General features: G+C 32.1%; 2 protein-coding genes across 9 annotated transcripts in view; one reads left to right on the top strand and one right to left on the bottom strand.

The window, feature by feature from the left end:
- LOC108737327 (OTU domain-containing protein 7B-like) overlaps nt 1-2,805 on the bottom strand; it is a 4,374-nt gene extending 1,569 nt beyond the window's left edge. The window contains exons 1-5 of one of the 4 annotated variants that reach the window (XM_018470121.2): nt 2,777-2,805; nt 2,285-2,489; nt 1,942-2,227; nt 1,648-1,845; nt 133-1,470 (exon numbers count right to left, since the gene is read on the bottom strand). In XM_018470121.2, the coding sequence (XP_018325623.1) occupies nt 133-1,470; nt 1,648-1,845; nt 1,942-2,227; nt 2,285-2,447 (1,985 nt within the window). In that variant the 5' untranslated portion in view covers nt 2,448-2,489; nt 2,777-2,805. Of the gene's footprint in view, nt 1-132; nt 1,471-1,647; nt 1,846-1,941; nt 2,228-2,284; nt 2,490-2,630; nt 2,722-2,776 lie in introns of those variants that run through there. The other 3 variants (XM_018470120.2, XM_018470124.2, XM_018470122.2) reach the window with 3 other exon arrangements.
- LOC108737328 (zwei Ig domain protein zig-8) overlaps nt 2,729-21,111 on the top strand; it is a 207,079-nt gene continuing 188,696 nt past the window's right edge. For 2 of the 5 annotated variants that reach the window (XM_025975332.1, XM_025975317.1), the window contains exon 1: nt 3,162-3,206. In XM_025975332.1, coding sequence (XP_025831117.1) covers nt 3,196-3,206 — 11 coding nt within the window. In that variant the 5' untranslated portion in view covers nt 3,162-3,195. Of the gene's footprint in view, nt 2,809-3,158; nt 3,207-9,912; nt 9,934-21,111 lie in introns of those variants that run through there. The other 3 variants (XM_025975324.1, XM_025975341.1, XM_025975328.1) reach the window with 3 other exon arrangements.

Below are 21,111 nucleotides of genomic sequence, written 5' to 3'. Positions count from 1 at the left end.
AAAATTATGTCTTAGTCAGATAAATATATATTCTGTGCATAATAATAATTATTATCTGAGTCAGTCGTTATTAAATAAAGTGCTATGTCTATTATAGAACAATATAAAAAAAATCAAAAGAAAAAACACTACCTTGGAAGACGTCCAATTTCCATAGGTATCTGTTTTACTTGTGTGTCAAACGTATTGTAGCTCGTTTTTGTAGGTGAGGGAGATTCAGTGGCAGAAACACTTGCAGGATGAATCGATATCTCAGTAAAACTTTTTCTTATATTTGTAGCATATTCTTCGACTTCTGAATCAGTTTTTGAATCTTTCCCTGAATCATTAAAAAAGGTTGAGTTTGAAAGATATAAAGTTTTATCACATTTGTTAGCCGGTTGTATGACTGGGATGTTTTGGGTTGCTCTGTAGCTATTCATGTCAGTTTCACGGTAGAATTTTGACTTACCTATACCAAACTGAGAATCGAAATACTGCTGCTTAATTCTGTCATAGCACTTTAGGCACAAATAGCTGGTAACTACTGTGGCAACACTTTTACATTCATTACCAGAAGTGCATTTCACTATTCCCTCTTCAAGTGCTTGATTGTAAAGAGGACTATCTTCAACAACATCTTCTAATTCGTTCAAGTATTCGCGCATGAATTTCTCTTTAGCATATTCTAAATAGTTCTTGGTCATTTCTTCGTGAAAACGAAATTTCTTTATATTAACTGTCGCTACAAGAAATTTCCCGGGGGTATCATCAGCTTTTTTTAGTTTTACAGAAGTCAATCTTGTCAGTGAGCCAAAATTACGACGTAACTTTTTGCCCATGGACTTTCCGATGCTTCCAAATTGTTTTCCAAAGCTCTGGAGTTGCTTGGTGGCCTTACTCGGCGATGAGGATGATTCTGGTTCACTACTGGGACGTTCAGGTTCATCGTCGGAATCAGTGTCGCCGCAGCTTGACAAATCTATGATATCTAAGTATTCTTTCAAGATACTTAGTTGTTCTTTGTAAGAAATAGAAACGTTTTCAAAGGCAGCTCTATCATCCCAATTAAAATTGGGACCGAGGTCGATAGGAAATCTCAAAGGAAGTAGCTGTTCATTAACATCTACTACAGGTATCATATATAAATTGTCATCAGGGTTGTTACTGTCTTTTTCCATAAATACCAGTGACGAAAAATGGGACACGTCGTAAGAAATGAGAAGAGGTGTCTTACAGCAACTTTTGCTATCACATTCATATGGAATGTAAATGCCTCCAATAGTTATAGGGGCAAAAGGCTGATTGTTGTAGTCTTTTAGCATGGTATCTGCGATTACAATGATCACTCTACGAAGCATGTGGGCTAATGCAAGGATGTGAATCTCTTCAAGACTTTCATAAGTGCCTTGGTGGTCTTGCATTTTCTTTTTAGTGGAGGCAATTTCAACGATTTGCTGCCATTCGGAATCCCATTCCTGTGGCGAATAGCTACAGAATTTTTTAAAAAAGAAGGAATATTAGTATATTTATTAATTTCGGACGTTTATTTGTCAATAAAGCAAGACTTATAAGAAGACGTACGAGCAAACAAGACTAAAAATTGATTAACAACATTTGCTTTCAATTTAATTAGAAGTTAAAATAAATATAAGCACATGAACTTACACAACATCCATTTTAAGATTAACCTTGTGAACGCTATACTTCCATCGTCGTTTAAGACCTTGCATTAGTGGGCTATCGGTTATGAATTCATGTTCTAATTGTCTCAGGAATAGTAACCGATCATGGAAGCCAAACATGGACAAAGAAACAGAATGCAAAAGACAATTTCCATCTCCAGTTGTTGATAATGGATAGAGTCTAGTGTTAACTTATCATTAGTTAAATTGTCAAAAGAAGCTTATACATATTTTTTATTTAAAAACAGAAAAGGAATAATTAGAATTGGTACATTACCTCATTGATGGTGGGAGTTTAGTAAGCCACCAGTTTAAACGGGAACTTGATTCAAGGGTCTTTTTGGTGCTCAAATCAATAAGATCCTTTTCTAAAAAGGCTTGGAATTCAACAGGATATTTTGAAAAGTCTGGTAGGATGAAACTTGCTCCTTGAGTATCAACAAAATATCCGTCCATGGTTATGAAAGGGTTATTGTCCTTGTCACACAGTAGTTTGTTTCTGGCTTCACAAACATAATTAATGTTTGTTGAGGCACGTGAAATACCTCTTGACAGTTTCTTAGCTGTAAGATTAAGAGTTTTGAGAGACATACTCATTTGGTATTGTAATTTTATTGTACCTGTTGACATATCATAATTTTCTGGTGAACTTGCATTTTTACGCTCTGTCCATAAGTCCAAAGCACTTCTCAAGTCCCAGTTATTAGATCTTAGGAAGACATAAGCTTCTTCAATATCACAACCAGTAGAATTCACAAATTCTGATACCAACGAAGATTCCATTTTTAAGTTTATTTACTATACTTGCAAAGTAACTAGTAGGTGCTGGAAATTTTCATACCATGACAATTTGATAATTATCGAATAAATTACACTAAACTATTGCTTCCCTATAAAAATACCGTTCGACACAAGTGTATTCTATTTCTAAATTTAGAATCAAATTACAAATTTTATATTTCTAACCTTATAACGCCCACACTTCTTGGCATGTTTACCAAAAACGACGCGAAAATTTACGAGTGAAGTTAGCCAAATGTTTCGCGATTAATAAATTGTTTGTATACAAAATGGAAGGTATATTGATAATCAAATAAACATAAAGTAATTACACTGAATAGCCACAGCAATAATCATCAACTTCGTAAGTATTTAAAAATTATTCAACTTTAAGGTTTATTTACAATACTCCTTACACATACACATCGGAGATGGCGCTAAGAGTACTATTATTTTTAATATTACTGTAAAATTATGTCTTAGTCAGAGGCGTGTATCAAAGGTGGATATAAGTGTTAACGGCCCTAAAAGCGCACTTTTAAAAAGTTAAGCTGTTTGAGGAATTTTGAACATGCATATTAAAGTAATTTGAGCATATTACATTACTATAAAAAAGGTCTTTCAAATGCATCAAACAATAAGACTGATTATGTGTAATTGACGATTATTTATATATTATAAACTTACAAATATGTTATGTACTGAATGCATAGTAAAAAGTGGTGTGTGATGTTGAAACAAGTTTTATTTCATGCTTTTAAGGTAAGATTGTTTAATATTTGAAATTTAATTGTAATGGTTACGTACGATAGTGTTAGCAACAATAAGAAAATTGTTTTCCGTATATTATGATTGTTATTTTATATTTGGTATATAGAGTCGTGCTTTAAACATATAGTTTTAATAAGCCTCTTAGAATTTCTATGGTGATTAACACAAAAGTGATTTCTTTCTTGTAATTATTAATTTTTTAAATGAGAAGGCATAAGAGATAATTTTGCGAATAGTTTTTTTTTGAAAATGTAAAATTTCTTCTTTCTGAAGGCAAATAATAATATTAGAGACCTGATGGGTTACTTTATCATTAAATTTAATTTTCAAGATGTAATTAACCCATTCAGTGGGATATAGTGGAATATTTCACATCAGAACTATTTTTTTTTAACAAATGGGGGCAAAAATGGAATAATATTACATCGATTGTGCGCTTAAAAGGTAAAACGACTGTCATTTAATGTTGGGTCGTGATTTTAAATGAATTTCTGTCCAAAGGAGTAAATTTCCAATGCAAAAGAGAGGTCGATAATCATTTATTACAGGACTGTAAATAACAGAGTGGCTAAACGGAAACCACAGCCGTAATAAAATCAAGCCACGACTAAATAGGCAAAGGCCAGTTATATGAAACGGGATGCAGTACATAATAGGTAGAAACGTCCCAATTTTAATTGAGGACATCAAAAACCGCAACACTTATCTTTAGTTTTAGCGATAAATAAAACTGGTCATACATATCAATAATACGTTTTATTGGTCTGTGTGTATTATAACATATATGTTAATTCCTCATTTATTTGTTTTTTCTACTTGAAGGGTAGGGGTGCGTCTTAATAGTTAAAATGCAAATAAGATCTTGAGGCATTTTGATTATTATATTTGTTACAAGAAAAATGAGGATCGTAAATATCATAATAAATCTCTTATGTATATACAAGGTGTTCGTTAAATACATGACGAAACTTAAACACGTTATTTCCTGGGTTTATCTGAAGTCATTATAGTTATATACACTTCATTCTAAAATGTGAAAATAGTTTGTTCAGCGTGAAAGATCAGAGCCAAAATAGGGTTGCAAATAATTTTATTGATGTAAAATCAGCATCAATCATTTTATATCAAAATATTTACAACCCTATTTTGTTTCTGATCTTTTACACATTGTAATAAGAGGAAAACAATGGAACCCATATTTTCTTTAGCTTTGGATTTATCTAATAAGTGAAGTTTTTCTAATCGTTTTCTAAGAATTTTGGATTATATACATTTATTATAGCACACCACGATATCTTATAGTTTTCAGTTTTACACAGCTGGCGTATATATCAATTCGATATTGTTTTGCGGGCTATTTAGTCGTAATTCATACAATTTCGTAGTTCCCTGCTAAAGGTATGATAAGTGGTGATTTGGCAGGTGCTGATATCAATTTGGAACTTCAAAATTCTATGGACTATGACACTGAACCCGGAAAACAATATCGATCCAATATTTTAGATTATCGATTTCCAAGGAGTTTAGATTTTTTTGGTCTCTCTTCAGTTAAAGAATTAGAAGGCATTCATGGAATGTCTCTTTGTCCCCTTTTTAAGCTTCTAATACCTTCAATGGCCAATGTGAGCAACTTTCATTCATCATTTTATATAATGTTTGATCGGTGATACTAGTAAAACTTATACGTTTGGAAAAGTATTTTAAATAAAATACAAAATGCTTTTCTCGAAAAAATATTTAAATGCAAGATAAAAATAGGTATTTTGTATTTTGTATTTGCATTTTAAATGCAACTATTTCAAATAAATCACATCTCTGGTTTTAAAGTTTAAGTAACTCAGGGTTCTGCATCATTTCGTGATGACATTTATGAGATTTAATATTATGCGGTGCTAAATGTAAACAGAATATAAAAAGTGTCTTGCTTATAATATATATGCGAAATCTATTTCCGGAAGAAATACAAGCCAACAATTTTATTATCTTTTCAGATCTAACCATCAAAAACCCACATAATAAATATACATTTTGTATTTTCCATAAAGAATCGCATACTGATACTGTCGTTCATGTTAAATATTTTCACTCTTCGTCACATAAACACAAGCTAAAGGGTTCTTCCATTAATAGGTTGCTAACTTGTTTTAAGAACATTATAACAAGGAATAATTAGGCAAACGCATATTTTTTTATCTTCAGGCAAATATATTTCAAAATTTATTGACTCCTTTATATCGTTTCGAACTGACATCTCCATCGGTACATCTTATAAATGTCAGACTGGGAGTTTAAAAAATTATTATTCAATGATTGTCTTAGCGTACAGTTTCGTCAAATTAAAATTTTTGTGGTCTAATATTTGTTGAGAAGTAATACGTATCTTTGAAAAAAATTGGTCGACGGGAACTTTTTTCTGGAATTATTTTTCCGGGGGCAATATTTTCAGGGCTTTTTCCTAGGAATTTCTTTTCATAAACCCAACAGTAGATTAAGCTAAACCTATTGTATGTCAGAGTAGATCTAATCGTTTTTCCCGGATATAAAACAGTAGGAGTTTTGAGATCATGATGGTATGGGTACATATTTGTTTTGCTTTCAGTGTAGGAAATAATATTTCAATATTTTCGGTTTCGGTAAAGTTATATAGAAAGTTGTAGATTTTTAGTTAAAGTATACGACTAACGGTAAGAAGAAAAAAAAAACATGATAAGTGTACGGTAAAACTCAGTTCCAATTTCAATCTGATGGAGCCGATGGCGATGTAAGAAAGCGGAAAATTGGTTACTCCTAAGCAAGCAGTTGAAGTAAGGATAGACTAAGGCTGTCGAGCTACGGAAACAAAAGATATAATTTTGCCCAGGCAAGAACGATTAATTTCTAATTTATTGCCTAAACGACGAAACGCTTACGAACGTAGTTTTAGTATTTTTGAAAAGGTATGCGGTATTTCTTTTACAAAAAAGAAGTGTCGATGTATTTATGTTAAAATTTAATATATGTACACAGTTCATTCAAAAAGTACTGGGGCCATTTTTGTATAAAATCTAGTGATATTTATTATTAGTTATCCATATTGTGTAACTTTATCTAACGGCTTGCTATGATCGTTTGAAGTGGATGTTTCTTTTTTCGTTACTGCATGCAATGTATAGCAATCAAATTTTGTTTCAAATTGGAAAAAAGCAGTTCCAATTATTAAAAAATGCATATGCTGATGATTGTTTAAGCTGAAGCAAAGTTTTCGATTGGAATGCGTGACACATCATAGCTTGAGCGACAACATCGAAAATCAAAACTTTTTTTTCGATTTTCGTAGGATTATCCATAACGAACTTGTGCATCGGGTCTACAAATTTGTTCTGGATCGGCTTTCGAAGCGGATTCGATGTGTGCCACAGGAATTGCACTATGTACATCGGTGACTGTTTTTTTTTTTCATGACAATGCACCAGCTCATTCATCGATACTCGTTATACAATTTTTGGCCTAAAAGTCGATAGCCACTGGACTTTTTTACTTTTAAATTTAAATAAATTAAAAATCGCGATGAACAGAAAAACTTTTAAAGATGTTGAGGTGATTCAAAAGATTGCCACCACGGCTATGAAAGCCATTGCAGAAGATTTCTCCAAACCGCTCTAGCAAAATTTGTATAGACCGAGAAGAGAATGATGTTGAAAACTATAGGGTTCGGAAAGTCATTTCGTTTTTTTTTGTGGAAATGAAAGACAGTTTTCGTATAATAAACAAATACTTTATTAAATTATATATTGACCGTTCTGGTCCAACACCTTTTGCCATCTTTCTGGTAGTAGCATAATTCCACGCTCATAAAATTTTTGGTCTTTGCTGGTAAAAAACTGATCGAGGAGGTTTTTGACCTCCTCATTTGAGGTGAAGGTTTTACCGTCTAAAAAATTTTGGAGTGACCGGAACAAATAATAATCCGATGGTGCCAGGTCTGGAGAATATGGTGGGTGTAGCATTGTATCCCATTCAAGCTGTAAAAGCTTTTGGCGAGTGACCAAACTTGTGTGAGGTCTCGCGTTGTCTTGGTGAAACACTACACCTTTCCTGTTGATTAGTTCTGACCTTTTCTGTTGAAGAGTATCATTCAGTTTGTCCAGCTGATGACAGTAGACTTCCGAATTAATCGTTGTGTTATCCGGTAAAAGCTCAAAAAAAACGATTCCTTTAAAATCCCACCAAACAGACAGCATCACATTTTTTTGGTGAATATCGGCTTTGGAAATGGTTTGAGCCGGTTCATCTTTTTTGCTCCATGACGTCTTGCGTTTGACGTTGTTGTATACAACCCATTTTTCGTCCCCAGTGATGATGCGCTTCAAAAACGGATCATTTTCGTGACGTTTGAGAAGCGAATCGCAGACGTCAGTGAGGCGACACAGATTTCTCTCTGTGAGAACATGGGGAACCCATACATCGAGCTTCGAGGATAATCCCACGCCTTTCAAGTGGTCATAAACTGTTGAATTTGATAAATTTAACCTCAATCCGATCTCACGTGTTGTTATTCGCCGGGTCTTTATCAGCTTCAACCGGCCTTCCCGAACGTGGTGCATCTTCGACATCAAAATTTCCGGATCGAAATTTAACGAACCAGTTCTGGCACTGGCGTACTGTCAACACACCTTCTCCATACACATCAGTCAATTTCTTTCTGGCTTGAACAGCATTTTTACCCTTTCTGTAGTAAAACAGTAAGATATGTCGAAAATGCTGCTTATCGCTCTCCATATTTAAAAGGGCACCAACCAAAAACTACTGCGTAGAATTAATTGGAATTTTTCACACACAAGCCTTGCTATATGAGCTCTCAAAGCCTATAAAAATTATACGGCTTAAATGTGAAGTTGGGTGCAAAAGAATACAATTAAATCCTCTGTTGGAAAAAAACGAAACGACTTTCCGAACAACCCTATAAATAAAAAAAAAACATCTTTAGCTCTTGTTTCTTTTGTAAAAAGATAGTCCCAGAACTTTTTGAATGAACCGTGTAATGTTCCTCGTTTTACTATCAATTGAAGTCCCTATGTATATTCCTGTGACGTATACAATTGAAACTCAAACTGTCCTTTGTATCTTGTGTACTGCAATTGGAAAATGAATTTTACCTGTGTATTCACCGGCAACTATGCGAAACTAATATGTAGTTCAGGTCATGCATGGCCACAAAATTTATGGTCTTGTCTATTGCCCATGTATTATTCGGAATATATAAACAATTGTTACTATCAGAGGTATGTATGCACTGTTAATACGTTGTGACGGATTATCACGGTTCTTAACCCTTTTGAGATTCTTTTTCTTTATATCGTTTAAGGAAAATAGAATCCTACATATTAAATAATACTAAAATTATCACAATGTCAGACTTTCTAGATAACTGCTGACCACAGTGCAAGTTTATTTATAAAAATTTACGACAAATTCACCTCAGGTTAGTTTTTATTTTAATAATTTTCAATTATAATATTAATGAAATTAGCGTTTTATTTATATCTTACAAAGTTTATAAAGATGGTAACTAGTTAAAAGATAAGTTCTACGAAATTCTCAACTAAAAATTTCTGCTCCGTTTTCGCAGGGCTGTGTTAAGAGTAATTAAAATAAATGAGGAAACTTTTGGTGAGCTCACCACTTTTAAAGATCTATTAACTACACTTAATATTACCAGATTAAAAATTCCTAGGTCTGCTTACGACAGCGGTAATTGCCTAATTTTTAATGTAAATTTTTTCGTTTGTTTCATTCTTGAATTCTTATCTTCCACGACTAAGATAAAAAGATTTCGATTCATAACCCTGATAGGAGTTATTAATACTCTTCTCTAAAAGATCATCATACGCAAATACCTGAGAGTTTTACTCTCCCTTTGTTATTTTAAAGATTAAAAACTAGAAACGAAACGATCCGTTTAATTAATTTGTATCATACTTCGTATTATTCCAATCATAAAATCCTTTGCGCTGCAGGAATGAAAATGAAAATTTTCGAGTACATATGATGAGTTATTTCTCATTTGAAATTACGGTTTTCATAAAGAAGTTATTGGACATTTTGTAGGAAACTATAATTAAATTTTAACAAGCTTGTTAAAGCTGTTACAATTTTCTAGAGAAGGAATGTAATATGACAATTTTCAAACCTGCACTTCCACATAATAGATGAAAACGTGGAAAACATTCTGCTGATGCAAATTGACAAATATTAATCATGTAACTAATATTACGGCTACTCTTTATTCCGTTATTTGCTTTTTGACGGAGTTTCGACCTTACGTATGTATATATTTATTTAGTATTACATATCTGCACATAAATGATTTACTAGTTCTGAATATTCATATTCATAAGTTTTATGTAGTATGTGGTTATTTTGTTGAATTTTATGGTTATATTGTATTGGTAGGCGATTTTTTGAAAGAAAATTAATAAATTATGATCTATAAGGCAAGTAGAGCTACTTTGTATAATAAAATAATACAGTAAAATGAGAACATATTTATTAATATTCTTTGTACTACATTCGAAAAATTACAATTATTAGTAGGTACTATAACATCTAGAGCGTTGTTTAATTGTCAGGGCGCATGTCCGCTGCATGTTCTGTCTTACATCTTGCAATAGTTACTTGGTGTTAACAAAGTTAGTAATTTATAAGTTGTGTGATTTGACCGTACGTGATAAAAAATAAGGTACGTTTATTAATATTAATTTATTTATACTGTAAAAGTAATACACATAGCAAGTATGTTTAAATTTATTTGGTTAATTACATGATAAATATTTAAAGCGTGAACATATATAAATCAGATCGAGTATAGGTTAGATATTCACGTCAACTATTAAGGACAAAGAGCTTTTCACCCTATTTTTTCCGTATTGTTTTGGATTGTTATAATTTTTTCCCGCTTCTATTATTATGGAAGATAATTTTAGTAATCTTTCAATCGATGCCTTGATTAATAAATTATGAAGTTATCGGTGTGTTGAATTCTTTTTAAATTATTCACGATTCCAATCAGAATAAAAATAACTGTTGTTTTTCATTACCTGTATCTGATTTTTTAATTTATTGATTTGTTTACGATATGTAACATTTTAGTGGTTCTTCACACAGCCCTTTCATCGGGCCTCACAGTTAGCATTGACTAGTAATCACTCTGTTTTATTTTGAAATGAAAAAAAATGTAAATATATTTTTTGTTCATTTATTGACAAAGGTTTAATAAATTATACTTACTATCGTACATTTCTCAAAAGTTGAGCATATAGGAGACATATTTAGTATAGATGATATTCTATATCGTCAGTTTTTGATAATGACATAATTGTCGAAATATTATTGTAATAGTACAATAAAAATACTTTGTGTGAAACTAACTAAGTGTTACCTTTAATTTACTAAACCTTTTACAATACGTATAAAAAGTGAAGTTTATCTTTAATTAATTATTGTAATTTTGACATAACTGCCGTAAACATATACCGTTTTCGCACTTTGGTTTATTCGATGAAAATTAATATTTTCTCTCTGAGTAAACAGAGAAAAATTAAGGAAATTAATAAAGTTATTTTCCAACTAGTTATAATCTTGAAAGTGCTAGTTACATATTATCCTGTTTTACATTAAGAGGATAATTTTAATGAACGATTTGCATTGGTAATTGCAATTAGTACTAGATTTGTTGTGATTGGGTTAAAACTGGTGCATTTTCCGTTCTTGCTTCTTGTTGTTTTTTTGTCTGTCCAGGTTAAATTTCCAATAAGTTCGTCTAATGCAGTGTACGTGCTCAAACTTTTAAAAAGCAGTTTCCAACTGAAAGCAGCAATAATCAACTGCCCGTAAACTGACATTATTTTAATATCTGCAAACTACGTACTAAAATTTCATTCGCGTTGTTTTATACTTTCATTCGTTTCTAACAATAAACGGATATTTTACGTTTATCTTTTACAAATAGGAGGGTAAAAATTGATTTTTAAAAGGACAAAACGAACTGACCATTGCTCAAAATGTATTAACTCTTCCATTTTCAGCTTTCGCAAAGTAGCTTATTGGCGAATAATTGGATTACAACCACAGTTTGATGAATGAACATTGACCAATATTCTTTGTACCTTTAATAGCGTTTGTTTTAAAAAAATTTAGCGTCATTAGAGGTAGTTTTTAGATAATGGTTTTCCGGAATTTAATGGTAATGATAATGCAGTAACAGTATTATTTTTTTACAAATTTTATGTGGAAACTTTTCGATTTTACAGCATAAGCAGTGTGGAATGTTCTGGTGGTGACATTTTTCTTTCTCAAACTTATTCATAATGCGATTATTTTCCGTTTTTCAATAGATTTTTAAAAATATATATAGGACTATGGTTATGGTACGCGTTCTTCGACAAATCGACGAAAATTTTCCAACTGGTATATAGATCCTGACTTTCTGAAGAACTTTCTGTTATGTATATATATAGCTATATTAAAAGAAATTTGGTGCTTCTATTAGATTTTGGCCAATGAAAAGTTAAAATTTTGAAAAAATTGGTTAGGTTTTATATTAGGTTTGATTAGATAACGGTGTAATAAGAATGAAGACAACAAAGCAACTAATAAGTTAGGACGGAAGGAGTAGTAGGGATATAAAGCAGAGGATAGCGCAGGTTCGAGTCGCCTTCGATAAGAAGAAGTCACTTCTATGCTCGCGAACGGTTAATTTAGAAATTCGAAAAAGGCTGTTAAAGGTTTGTACGGGTGCGAAACATGGACAGGGGGCGCGGCGGAAAAGAAAAAATTAGAAAGAATAGGAGAACAGAGGACTCTATGGAAGTCAATAAGAAGTAGACAAGATAGCTTAGTAGGACACTTTCTCAGGCATAAAGGTCAAGTCAGAGACATAGACAGAGAAACGGGAGTTAGGAGGGTTAGAGGTAGACCTAGATTCGATTATTGTTCGCAGATAGTTAGAAACGATATGGGTTGCTCTTGTTTTAGGAAAATGCGTAGATTAGTTCTGGATAGGAAATAATGGAGGTGCGTGTACAACCAGTCTTAGGACTGACGACCTTATGATGATGATATATTATACCAATATCATGTATATTATGTATTATAATCGATTGAGGAAGTAACAATAAAGGTTACGAAACATTGCGAAAAATAGTAGTGTGTAATGTCCCGTCTTGATTTAGACGGACTACGCGCCTAATTAAATTTGCGTAGTTAGTTAGATGAAATAATAAGAACACAAACTTGATTATCGGTTTATTGGTTATGTTTGGTTCTTAATCTGAATTAACTGGTATAAAGATGAATCTATTTTTACTGGTTTAATGGATGAATTAATATTTACTGGTTTTAATGAATAATCAATATTGTCTGGTATAACTAAAGAATCAATATTTTACTGGTATAACTGAATTATCAATAATACTCTATATAGTACATGTCTACGTATTTAAAGCTAATCTATATACAAGGGGTAAGTGGGGTGGTGACTACTATTGGTTGAAACTAGGAATTGGAAAGTGGTAGGCGTTATGAAATTCTAAGTAAAGGACAAAGGTCGGTTCTGGAGCTATATACAAAAATTACAATCCTAAACTAATCAGATTCGTTACAGTGTGCCCCGATTATCGAGGGACAACTGTCATAAAGCTATACGTCATAAATTTAAAGGAACTGCCTGTCTATCAATGGCTCAAAGGCACAGCAGGAACAGTCTAAAATTTCTAAATAGTAAAGTTTTATACACTGTATATGTTATTGATGAACCGGAACATAGTGTATTATTAGAAAACTTTATTAATCCTCCACATTATTGGAAAAATTAACGAATATAATTTCTGAGGATGTGAAAAATTCGTTACCTATAAATAAACATTTTCGGTGTGTGGTACGAAAATATTGTGAATTTATGAAAAGCAATTAATGAATACGTTACTTAAATATATATTATGTGTACCTGTAAGCTTCCTAAATATGAATTGCCAATTTAGACACTCGTCAGAGGCCTCTAGCTGATTTATCCGGTCAGTGGTTAATTTGGGTCTGGTCAGAAAATGGTAATTTGAATGCTACTTGTGAATTTCCAGCCAAATGACCGCGATTTTAATTGGATGTTAGCAGGCAAAATCGATATGTATCTATTATGTTTACGAATGTTTCGGTATATCACGGCTTTTTAACGTCACTCATAGTTTACTAGCTAAATCCTCGGAGCTTGATCTCACTATGGCTACTAGTTTTGCATTAATTAATCATTAAAAATATTAGCCGGATATTCGTTTCCCATATTTTTATCAGCCGTCATCCTCTGGCGAAATATTTCACGATACACTTGTAAAAACAATTTTTTTTTAATTTTTCTGTATATCTACGCATTTTGCCTTATTAGGACATCATCAAGAGTACAAAAGAATACTGCATCATTGCATTCGTTCAAATCTGCTTTTGGCCATTCGCTGCAGTTTTATTCTCGATCACATTTTTATGATGCAACCAAGTATACACCCGAATATAGAAATTTAGACGTTCTTCTTTCCAATTGTAATTGTAACCGAAGGTTAATTTTTAGTTAAGGATGTTTGGGAGGTATAATCGGCGACAAGAGTACATAAAATTAGAAATTCGTGATTAATTAGGTTTTGTAGCATATCATGAGGTAAATAAATACTATCTATATTAAAAAAAGTATACGGTTTGAGAGAAAATTTGGAATTTGACCAAAAACTTTGTATAAAATAAGAAATAACGAATAACATGGAATATTTTTAACTGACTTTTGGCAATGAATATGCCTTCATTTCAACTTCGAAACAAAAAAATATTTAGTTTCAATCTCTATTAATAATGAGCGTAAAACTTTTTAATATGTTTAAATAATAATTAAAACTTTAAAATTGCATTTATTTCAGACAATTATAAATATTATCATTATATTATCAAGTAAAAACGAGATTTTCAGCTAATTTTTCATTTTTTCCTCGATAACCATTTAGTGAATTTGAATAACCTTACGCTAAAGTGATTCTCCAGAGTTCAAGTTACTTATTATAAAAGTTTGAAATTTCTGGTAGCTTTTTTTCTGTTAATAAAAATAAAATAAATCTGTTCGGTTAACGAATCTTCATAAAATTACAATTTTTTAAAATTTCAATAACTTTTTAACAGTTTACTGAATCGATTTGTAATTTTTATAGGAGTTTTAGAATTGAATGAGGAACGTTCTTCCATTTATTTGTCTCGTAGCATTTTGACATACCTCCCAAACATCCTTAACATCGTTTAGTATCTAGATAAACTGCTATCAGAATGCAATTTATGGTGCTTTCAATGATTTCTCTCTGACTAAAGTTCGTAATTGAAGATTAGGAGTAGGAGATACTAAGGGAATATATACAGGCCTGTAACTTTTTAAAAATAAACACAATGACATACGCGAAATTTTTCCGTCGTACGTTTGTGTTTCCATAACTGCGTTACTAATGCACGTAATATGAATAGAACTAAATCTTAAAATAGTTAACAGTAGGCTAAGTGGTAGTACTTAATGTTCGAATCTAGATCATACTAGTCATCCACCTGTTCTGCATAAATATTTTGGTTGTAATCCGGAAAATTTATTGGAACATCTTTTTCAAACCATCAGCTAAAGTATTTCCATTAGTCGCTTAATTTCAACAACTTATTATTCAACAGAATTTGTCTCATATATTACAAATGTCTTCAAAAGGATGGCGCAACTGGTAAGGGACATGGACGCAAATAGTTTCGAAGATATTGTCTTAACAAATTATAAACGTCTCGCTAACGGATTTTCTGCATACCAGTAATAAGTGAAATAAATATTAACGAAACACTTAGTAGAAAACTTTTTTTAAACTTACATTTAGTGTTAACTACTAATTTCACCTTGCGACTTCGTTCGTGTCGAGGATCTTTGGTTCTCTTGAAGAAAAATTTCCATTGAAATTGGCTCAGATGTTTCCAATATGAGTACATACAAACAGACAGAGAGACAGATATGTAGACAAACAAATAAAAGAAGGTAGCCTCAATTACAATGACAATGTGTGTAAAAAATTTCATCATGGGTTTCACAAACGGCTTCACTCTCGTCTCCTAAATATGGGTCAAAGATCATCAACAAGCATACAAAACTAATTTTTTCTTGTCCCACGGGAACAGTATTTTTTTCTAGATAAAAGGTACCCTATGTCATTTTCTGTACCCCTAACAATGTGTGTAAAAAAATTCATGATAGGTTTTACCCGCGGTTTTGCTCGCGTTGATATCCCAAATACATGTCAAAGATCATCGACAACTACATAAAACTAATTTCTCTATCCTTCTGGAACAGTATTTTTTCTGGATAAAAGGTAGGGGAGACCGGGGCTAGTTGACTAACTTTTTATATATAATTTTTTTATTTATTGCTGTTTACAACAAGGCAAATTTGTGCAAGTCGAAGGAGAGTAAAAGTCATAAGGATTCATATTTTGATATCTATATTCTTTTATTTAATGTGACCATATTCCAGTAAAGCCTTTTATGCCACCATGCAGAGTTAGCCATCTAACCCCGTATACGGGGTGTGTTGACACATTCGTTGGGGTTAGTTGTCTTTCCTTTTCTCTACATTTTATTATTACTTTTTCCTGCTTTTTATTAAGGGTAATATTACAACAACTATTTTTTCAAGTTACATTTGTTCTTTTTATTTAAAATTAGTTAATGCGGGCTCATAGATCATCATCAGAGTCGCAATTTATACATACAAAAAAGGTAATTATTAGATTTTTTTATGCATTTCTCATGGTCCCACCTTCTGCAACGCGTGCATTGCACCCAATTATCCCCAAATTCGCTACTACCATAAGGTTCCTCACATACCAGGTATTCAGCTTCATCTTCCGAGTCTGAGGATGAAGAAACATTTTTTTGAGATCCGAATGTAGATGGGACTAGGTTGTTATGAAATAGAAATCTTCGACCATCTTCCGGTGTATTTTTCTCATTTTCCTTATCAGGCATCTTTTTACTTTTCTTGCACTTTTGTTTTTCTTTTTGGTGCCTTTTTTTCTTGCTCCAGAGCTTCTTTTATTGTAGGATCCGTTAAAATTGCAGCTTGTCTCCTTTTTCTGCCCCTTTGTGTATTATTTTGTCGTGGTTCCGCTTTAGGAAAAGGCCTCACTTCCTCCTCAGGAGAAACAAACTTAGAGGCAGTCTTTTCTGGAGTTACTGGAGTCTAGATTGTTGTTGTTTAAATGTCGAAATAAGTTGAGAAATACACATGGGGTTTGTTGATTAATAAGTCATTTAACCCCGTTGGAGCTACGTCAAGAAACCCCGTCCAGCCATTTTGAATTCGCGGAGGTCGTACATCCACAGTTGATGCATAGTATCAGAAATAAACATAGACAATTAAAGCTAAGAAGCAATACTTTTACAAAAATACTAGTGTACATGCATAGACAATAATTATTCCTAGAGTATAAAATAAATAAACAGAATTAAAGTACTTACTTACCGCCGATGATTTAAGATTAATTCTTCTCACAAGAACACTATGTGAAATACATCTATGGCGTCTCGTGTACTAAGAAATCTAACGCGTCGATGCATGGATATCCTGCCCAATCTGCCATTTATCAAATAATAGAGGAACTATTTGCAATTAGTCAACTAACCCCTATAGTCAACTAACCCCGGCCTCCCCTACCCTATATCTTCGTCTATATTACTGACTATGTGTGTACAAAATTTTATGATAGGTTTTCCCCGCGGTTTGATACGTAAATGTATCAAAAAATGATGAAAATGTGAAGACCTAGCCTGCATTTTTGAATAATTGGATTGTAACAAAAGGAGTACTTGTGTACATTAGACAAAGGGGTAGATTCATGGATTAATAAATGGATTGATAAAAAAAATACTGGATTGATTAATTATGAATATGGGAGAAATTTTAATTAAAAAAAATGGACTCCGTTTATACGGGGAGCGTTTTTAGATGGTTTTAAACTTTTTCATACAAAATTTTGAACAAACTAAACTTAACAGAGTGTATGGTAGAATAGTTAATTGAATTTACCTTTATTTAGTTAAAATTGTAATAAATAAACGTACTATTATTGTTTGGATGCAATTTCCAATGACAACCGCCAGGAAGCCCGAAAACAAACAACGATAGTACTAAAATTGCAATACAAAATATTAGTTGTAAAAATGAATAACGTAATTGCAGTAAAAAGCATTTGTTTGGATTTATGTAAAAACTTTTCTAAAACGTCAGTGTGATGCATAAGAGTTAATCAAATTCGAAAACTTTGTAGTTCTCGTAAGTCTGCTTACGGCTAGCGGCTTTATTCTATTCTTTGATTAGCGTATCATATTCCTGTTGGTTTTTTACTACATGAAGATATCAAATTAATACCGGCGCAGTTAGTGGTTGGTTGTAGCTATGATGAACTAATTAGAAATATTTATAAACTAGATCTGGTTTAGAAAGTAGGGCTTCATATACGGTTGAAGAGTTTCCCCGCGAAGTTTTTAAACCGTTAATTTATTTACGATTAGATAGACGTCAAGTAGCGGCATAAAGTGAGTGGGGAATTAGAAAAGCGAATAAATGTTCGGTACTTGCCGTTCCAAAAACTTTTCTACATAAACAGGCCCTTTTTTCTTCTCTCTCTTTCCTTTTTCCATCGTCGAAATGGAGCAGTTGTAGAATTTTCAAGTAAATGAGACGTCAAGTCTTCTTTTTCTCCGGTAATAGTAACATGGATTTTTCATATTACCTTCTAATGAAGCATGGATCGTTACAAAAAAAAAAACGCCAGTGCAACTTTGCCGCTGCTACCCAAAGAAACCACTTTGCGACTTTATTACAAGCTCATTAAAATATTCCTTCGGTTTAACAGCTGACTGGTTACTTGAAGTTTTGATTACGTAGGTCAACTGGTACTTTATGACACAAATTAAGTTCGAAGAGCCCTTTATAGCTTCTTATTACCTTACTTTTTCTAAACATGGTAGAAGACGTTTTAGTAATTAATTTTTTCTATTGACAGACATTAATATAGCAGATGGTTAAGACATAAATCCATTAAGGATAATTACTTGTGGTTATTGAGATATTATAACATTTTTTTTTTAAAAAAAAAATATTAGAAAAAACTGTCTTTAAAATGGTCAATTGAAATTTGACCATACTATAATTATATGAGTAACTAATGAATGCAATAAATCCTATTCGGCCAGCAAAATAAATTGTACGTAAACTCAGGCGGTTTTGCTCAGGTAGATGCAGAAAATATCTTGTGTGTCAAACGCGGATGATTGGTATGTTATTACATACTGCCTTATGTTACAACATCACATTACTATTGTGAGACCATTTAGGGTGGTAGCTCTTACATGCTGAAACTTATTCATAATTATTAAAATAAAACACACAAAAAGTTTCACGAAAATATATTGTAATCACGACAATAGTGTTTCNTCTCTGAACGAGAGACTCGAGTCGCTCATAGAGAGATCCTCATTTCGTATCCAGTCTCTGAACGAGAGACTCGAATCTCTGAACGAGAGACTCGAGTCGCTCATAGAGAGATCCTCATTTCGTATCCAGTCTCTGAACGAGAGACTCGAATCTCTGAACGATAAGTGGTGTTTCGATAGATATGGTTAAAATTTTCAAAAAGTTCAACATATTTTAGAGATCCCAGTCTTTCTACGAGAAACTCGAGTCTCCCAATTTTTCAGTTTTATTCATTCAGTCTCTCTGTGAGAGACTCGAATCTTTGAACTAACAATTTTATCGTTCGAGTCTCTCATACAGAGACTGCGAGAGATCCATAAAAACACTTCGGCAATAACTGAGAGACTGAAAATTTTTCTCTAGGGCAATATTGTCGTAATTACAATATATTTTCGTGAAACTTTTTCTGTGTTTAATTTTAATAACTATTGTAAAAGTTTTTAATATGTATAACAATATTAGTGCATTTTATTAAAGATGACTACAAGCTAATATATACATCTACGATAATTTTATTGCTAAAAGAAACTGTTATTTTCTTTGATAAAGTTTTGTTTTATTGTGGTTTTTCTATTATTTGAGTAAGAAATACTTAAAGTAAAGTGTTTTCTCCAATAAACATATACACCAGAAGCAATTTTTCTGGCTGAATTTACATGCCTAGTCAATTTTCGGTATATTTGAACTTTTGTTCAAAATTGTACTGATAACCTTGTGAAACAAATGCGGTGATGTATTTATGCACTGAAAACTAAAATTAACCATCGATGAGCATGTTTTCCATTTTTAAAAAATCACTTTTGACGACGTTTTGACACGTTTTGCTTGTAATTTATACAAAGTGATGGATTATTTTGTAATAACTACCAACAAAAGTTTGCGAACGTGTTCGATGACTTTTTTCGTCCCATTGCCGTGATGTTTTGGTGAAATCAATCAATGTACTGCTCGTTCTTTTACTAGGTAACTCCAAATGAGAAACATGCAAATGCATTTTTTATTAGCATTACAGCGCGAAAACGTACACAGGTACATGGGCGCAACGTCTATCATTTAGAAGCAAAAAGCTTGTTATCCACTGTAGCTAATTATTCCCTTTTTTTTAAACAATTTTTCACAAAGAAACGGGTTTTACGCTTGATAGTATGGTTATACATACATTTAAATTGACTATTTTTATCAAGACTTTTGGGTTATTAATTATCCTTGTAGGACACTGTATCAACGTGCTTAACCCGCAAATTTGGCGAGGAGTTAAATTTATTGTCGAAATTATACTTTGGGTGCGGAATGTTATCACAACGCTATTATGTTTTTCGCTGTGGCTTACGAAGTTTTGACTAAGCGCATTATTTTAGATTTGTGAACGATTTCCTTTATAAAGTTGACTAACTTTCAGAATGTACGAAAGTTTTGAATAAATGCTTGTCGCGCATTTTTAAACTACTACAGCTACCCTTTCTTTCATAGTAATAAATGGCTTAATACTGCAAAATCGTAAATCTTCGACAATAAATAATATTTAATTAATACTGCGGCTAATAGTTTCATTAATTTTGTTTCTATGAAAAGTAATTTGTCTTTGTAACAATATTTAACTAAATAATATGTAAATTAGTTCGTCAAAACAAGAATTGGTGACATAATGTAAATTTTAATTGTGCATTCTGGAAGTACAGCGCACTTTTTACTACAGTGCCACTTGTAAAACAGGTCACAAAGTTTTTGTTTCATTAAGGGCTGCCAACAGTAAACTGTTTCATATTTTCAGAGGAAGGTTTATAATTTTCTTTCGTCTAAAATTAGATGAAAATGTTTTGTGGATTGAATTTTTGAATTTTTCGTAACAACTTATTTCAGATGTATCTAAATAAACAAAATAATAAATAATATTTTCTTCTACTATCAGCCTACTTCAAAGAACAGGTCTCAATTTGATTGTATTTTATTTTGTGTATATGTTTCTCGATTTCTTCACAAGTGTGAACCGATTTTAATAATGGGCTAAGCTATATCTCAAGGGCGGTCGCTTTTAAATTTGAAAATAAAAAAATTATTGGAGAAATTATTTTGTTATTTCGATCAGATTTTTTTAACTTTTTGGTTTAAGTTTGTGCTTATAGGCGAAGCAGTGAAGTCGGTTTTTATACGTACTTTCTATGGTGTATTCTTAATGCAATAATATTTTTTAATAACTTTTTCCTTTCCCTTTTCACTGAAGTTATTACCAGAATTTTTAATATTATAATTATATCATACTATTACAATAAGAGCCATTTGCGATTTATTTGAAATACTTGTATTTAAAATGCAAATACAAAATAAAAAATACCT

Source organism: Agrilus planipennis, unplaced genomic scaffold (assembly GCF_000699045.2).
Source record: "Agrilus planipennis isolate EAB-ADULT unplaced genomic scaffold, Apla_2.0 scaffold90, whole genome shotgun sequence".
Classification (NCBI taxonomy): domain Eukaryota; kingdom Metazoa; phylum Arthropoda; class Insecta; order Coleoptera; family Buprestidae; genus Agrilus; species Agrilus planipennis.
The sequence above is the reverse complement of the archived record's forward strand: the minus strand, read 5'-3'. Positions and strand labels throughout refer to the sequence as shown.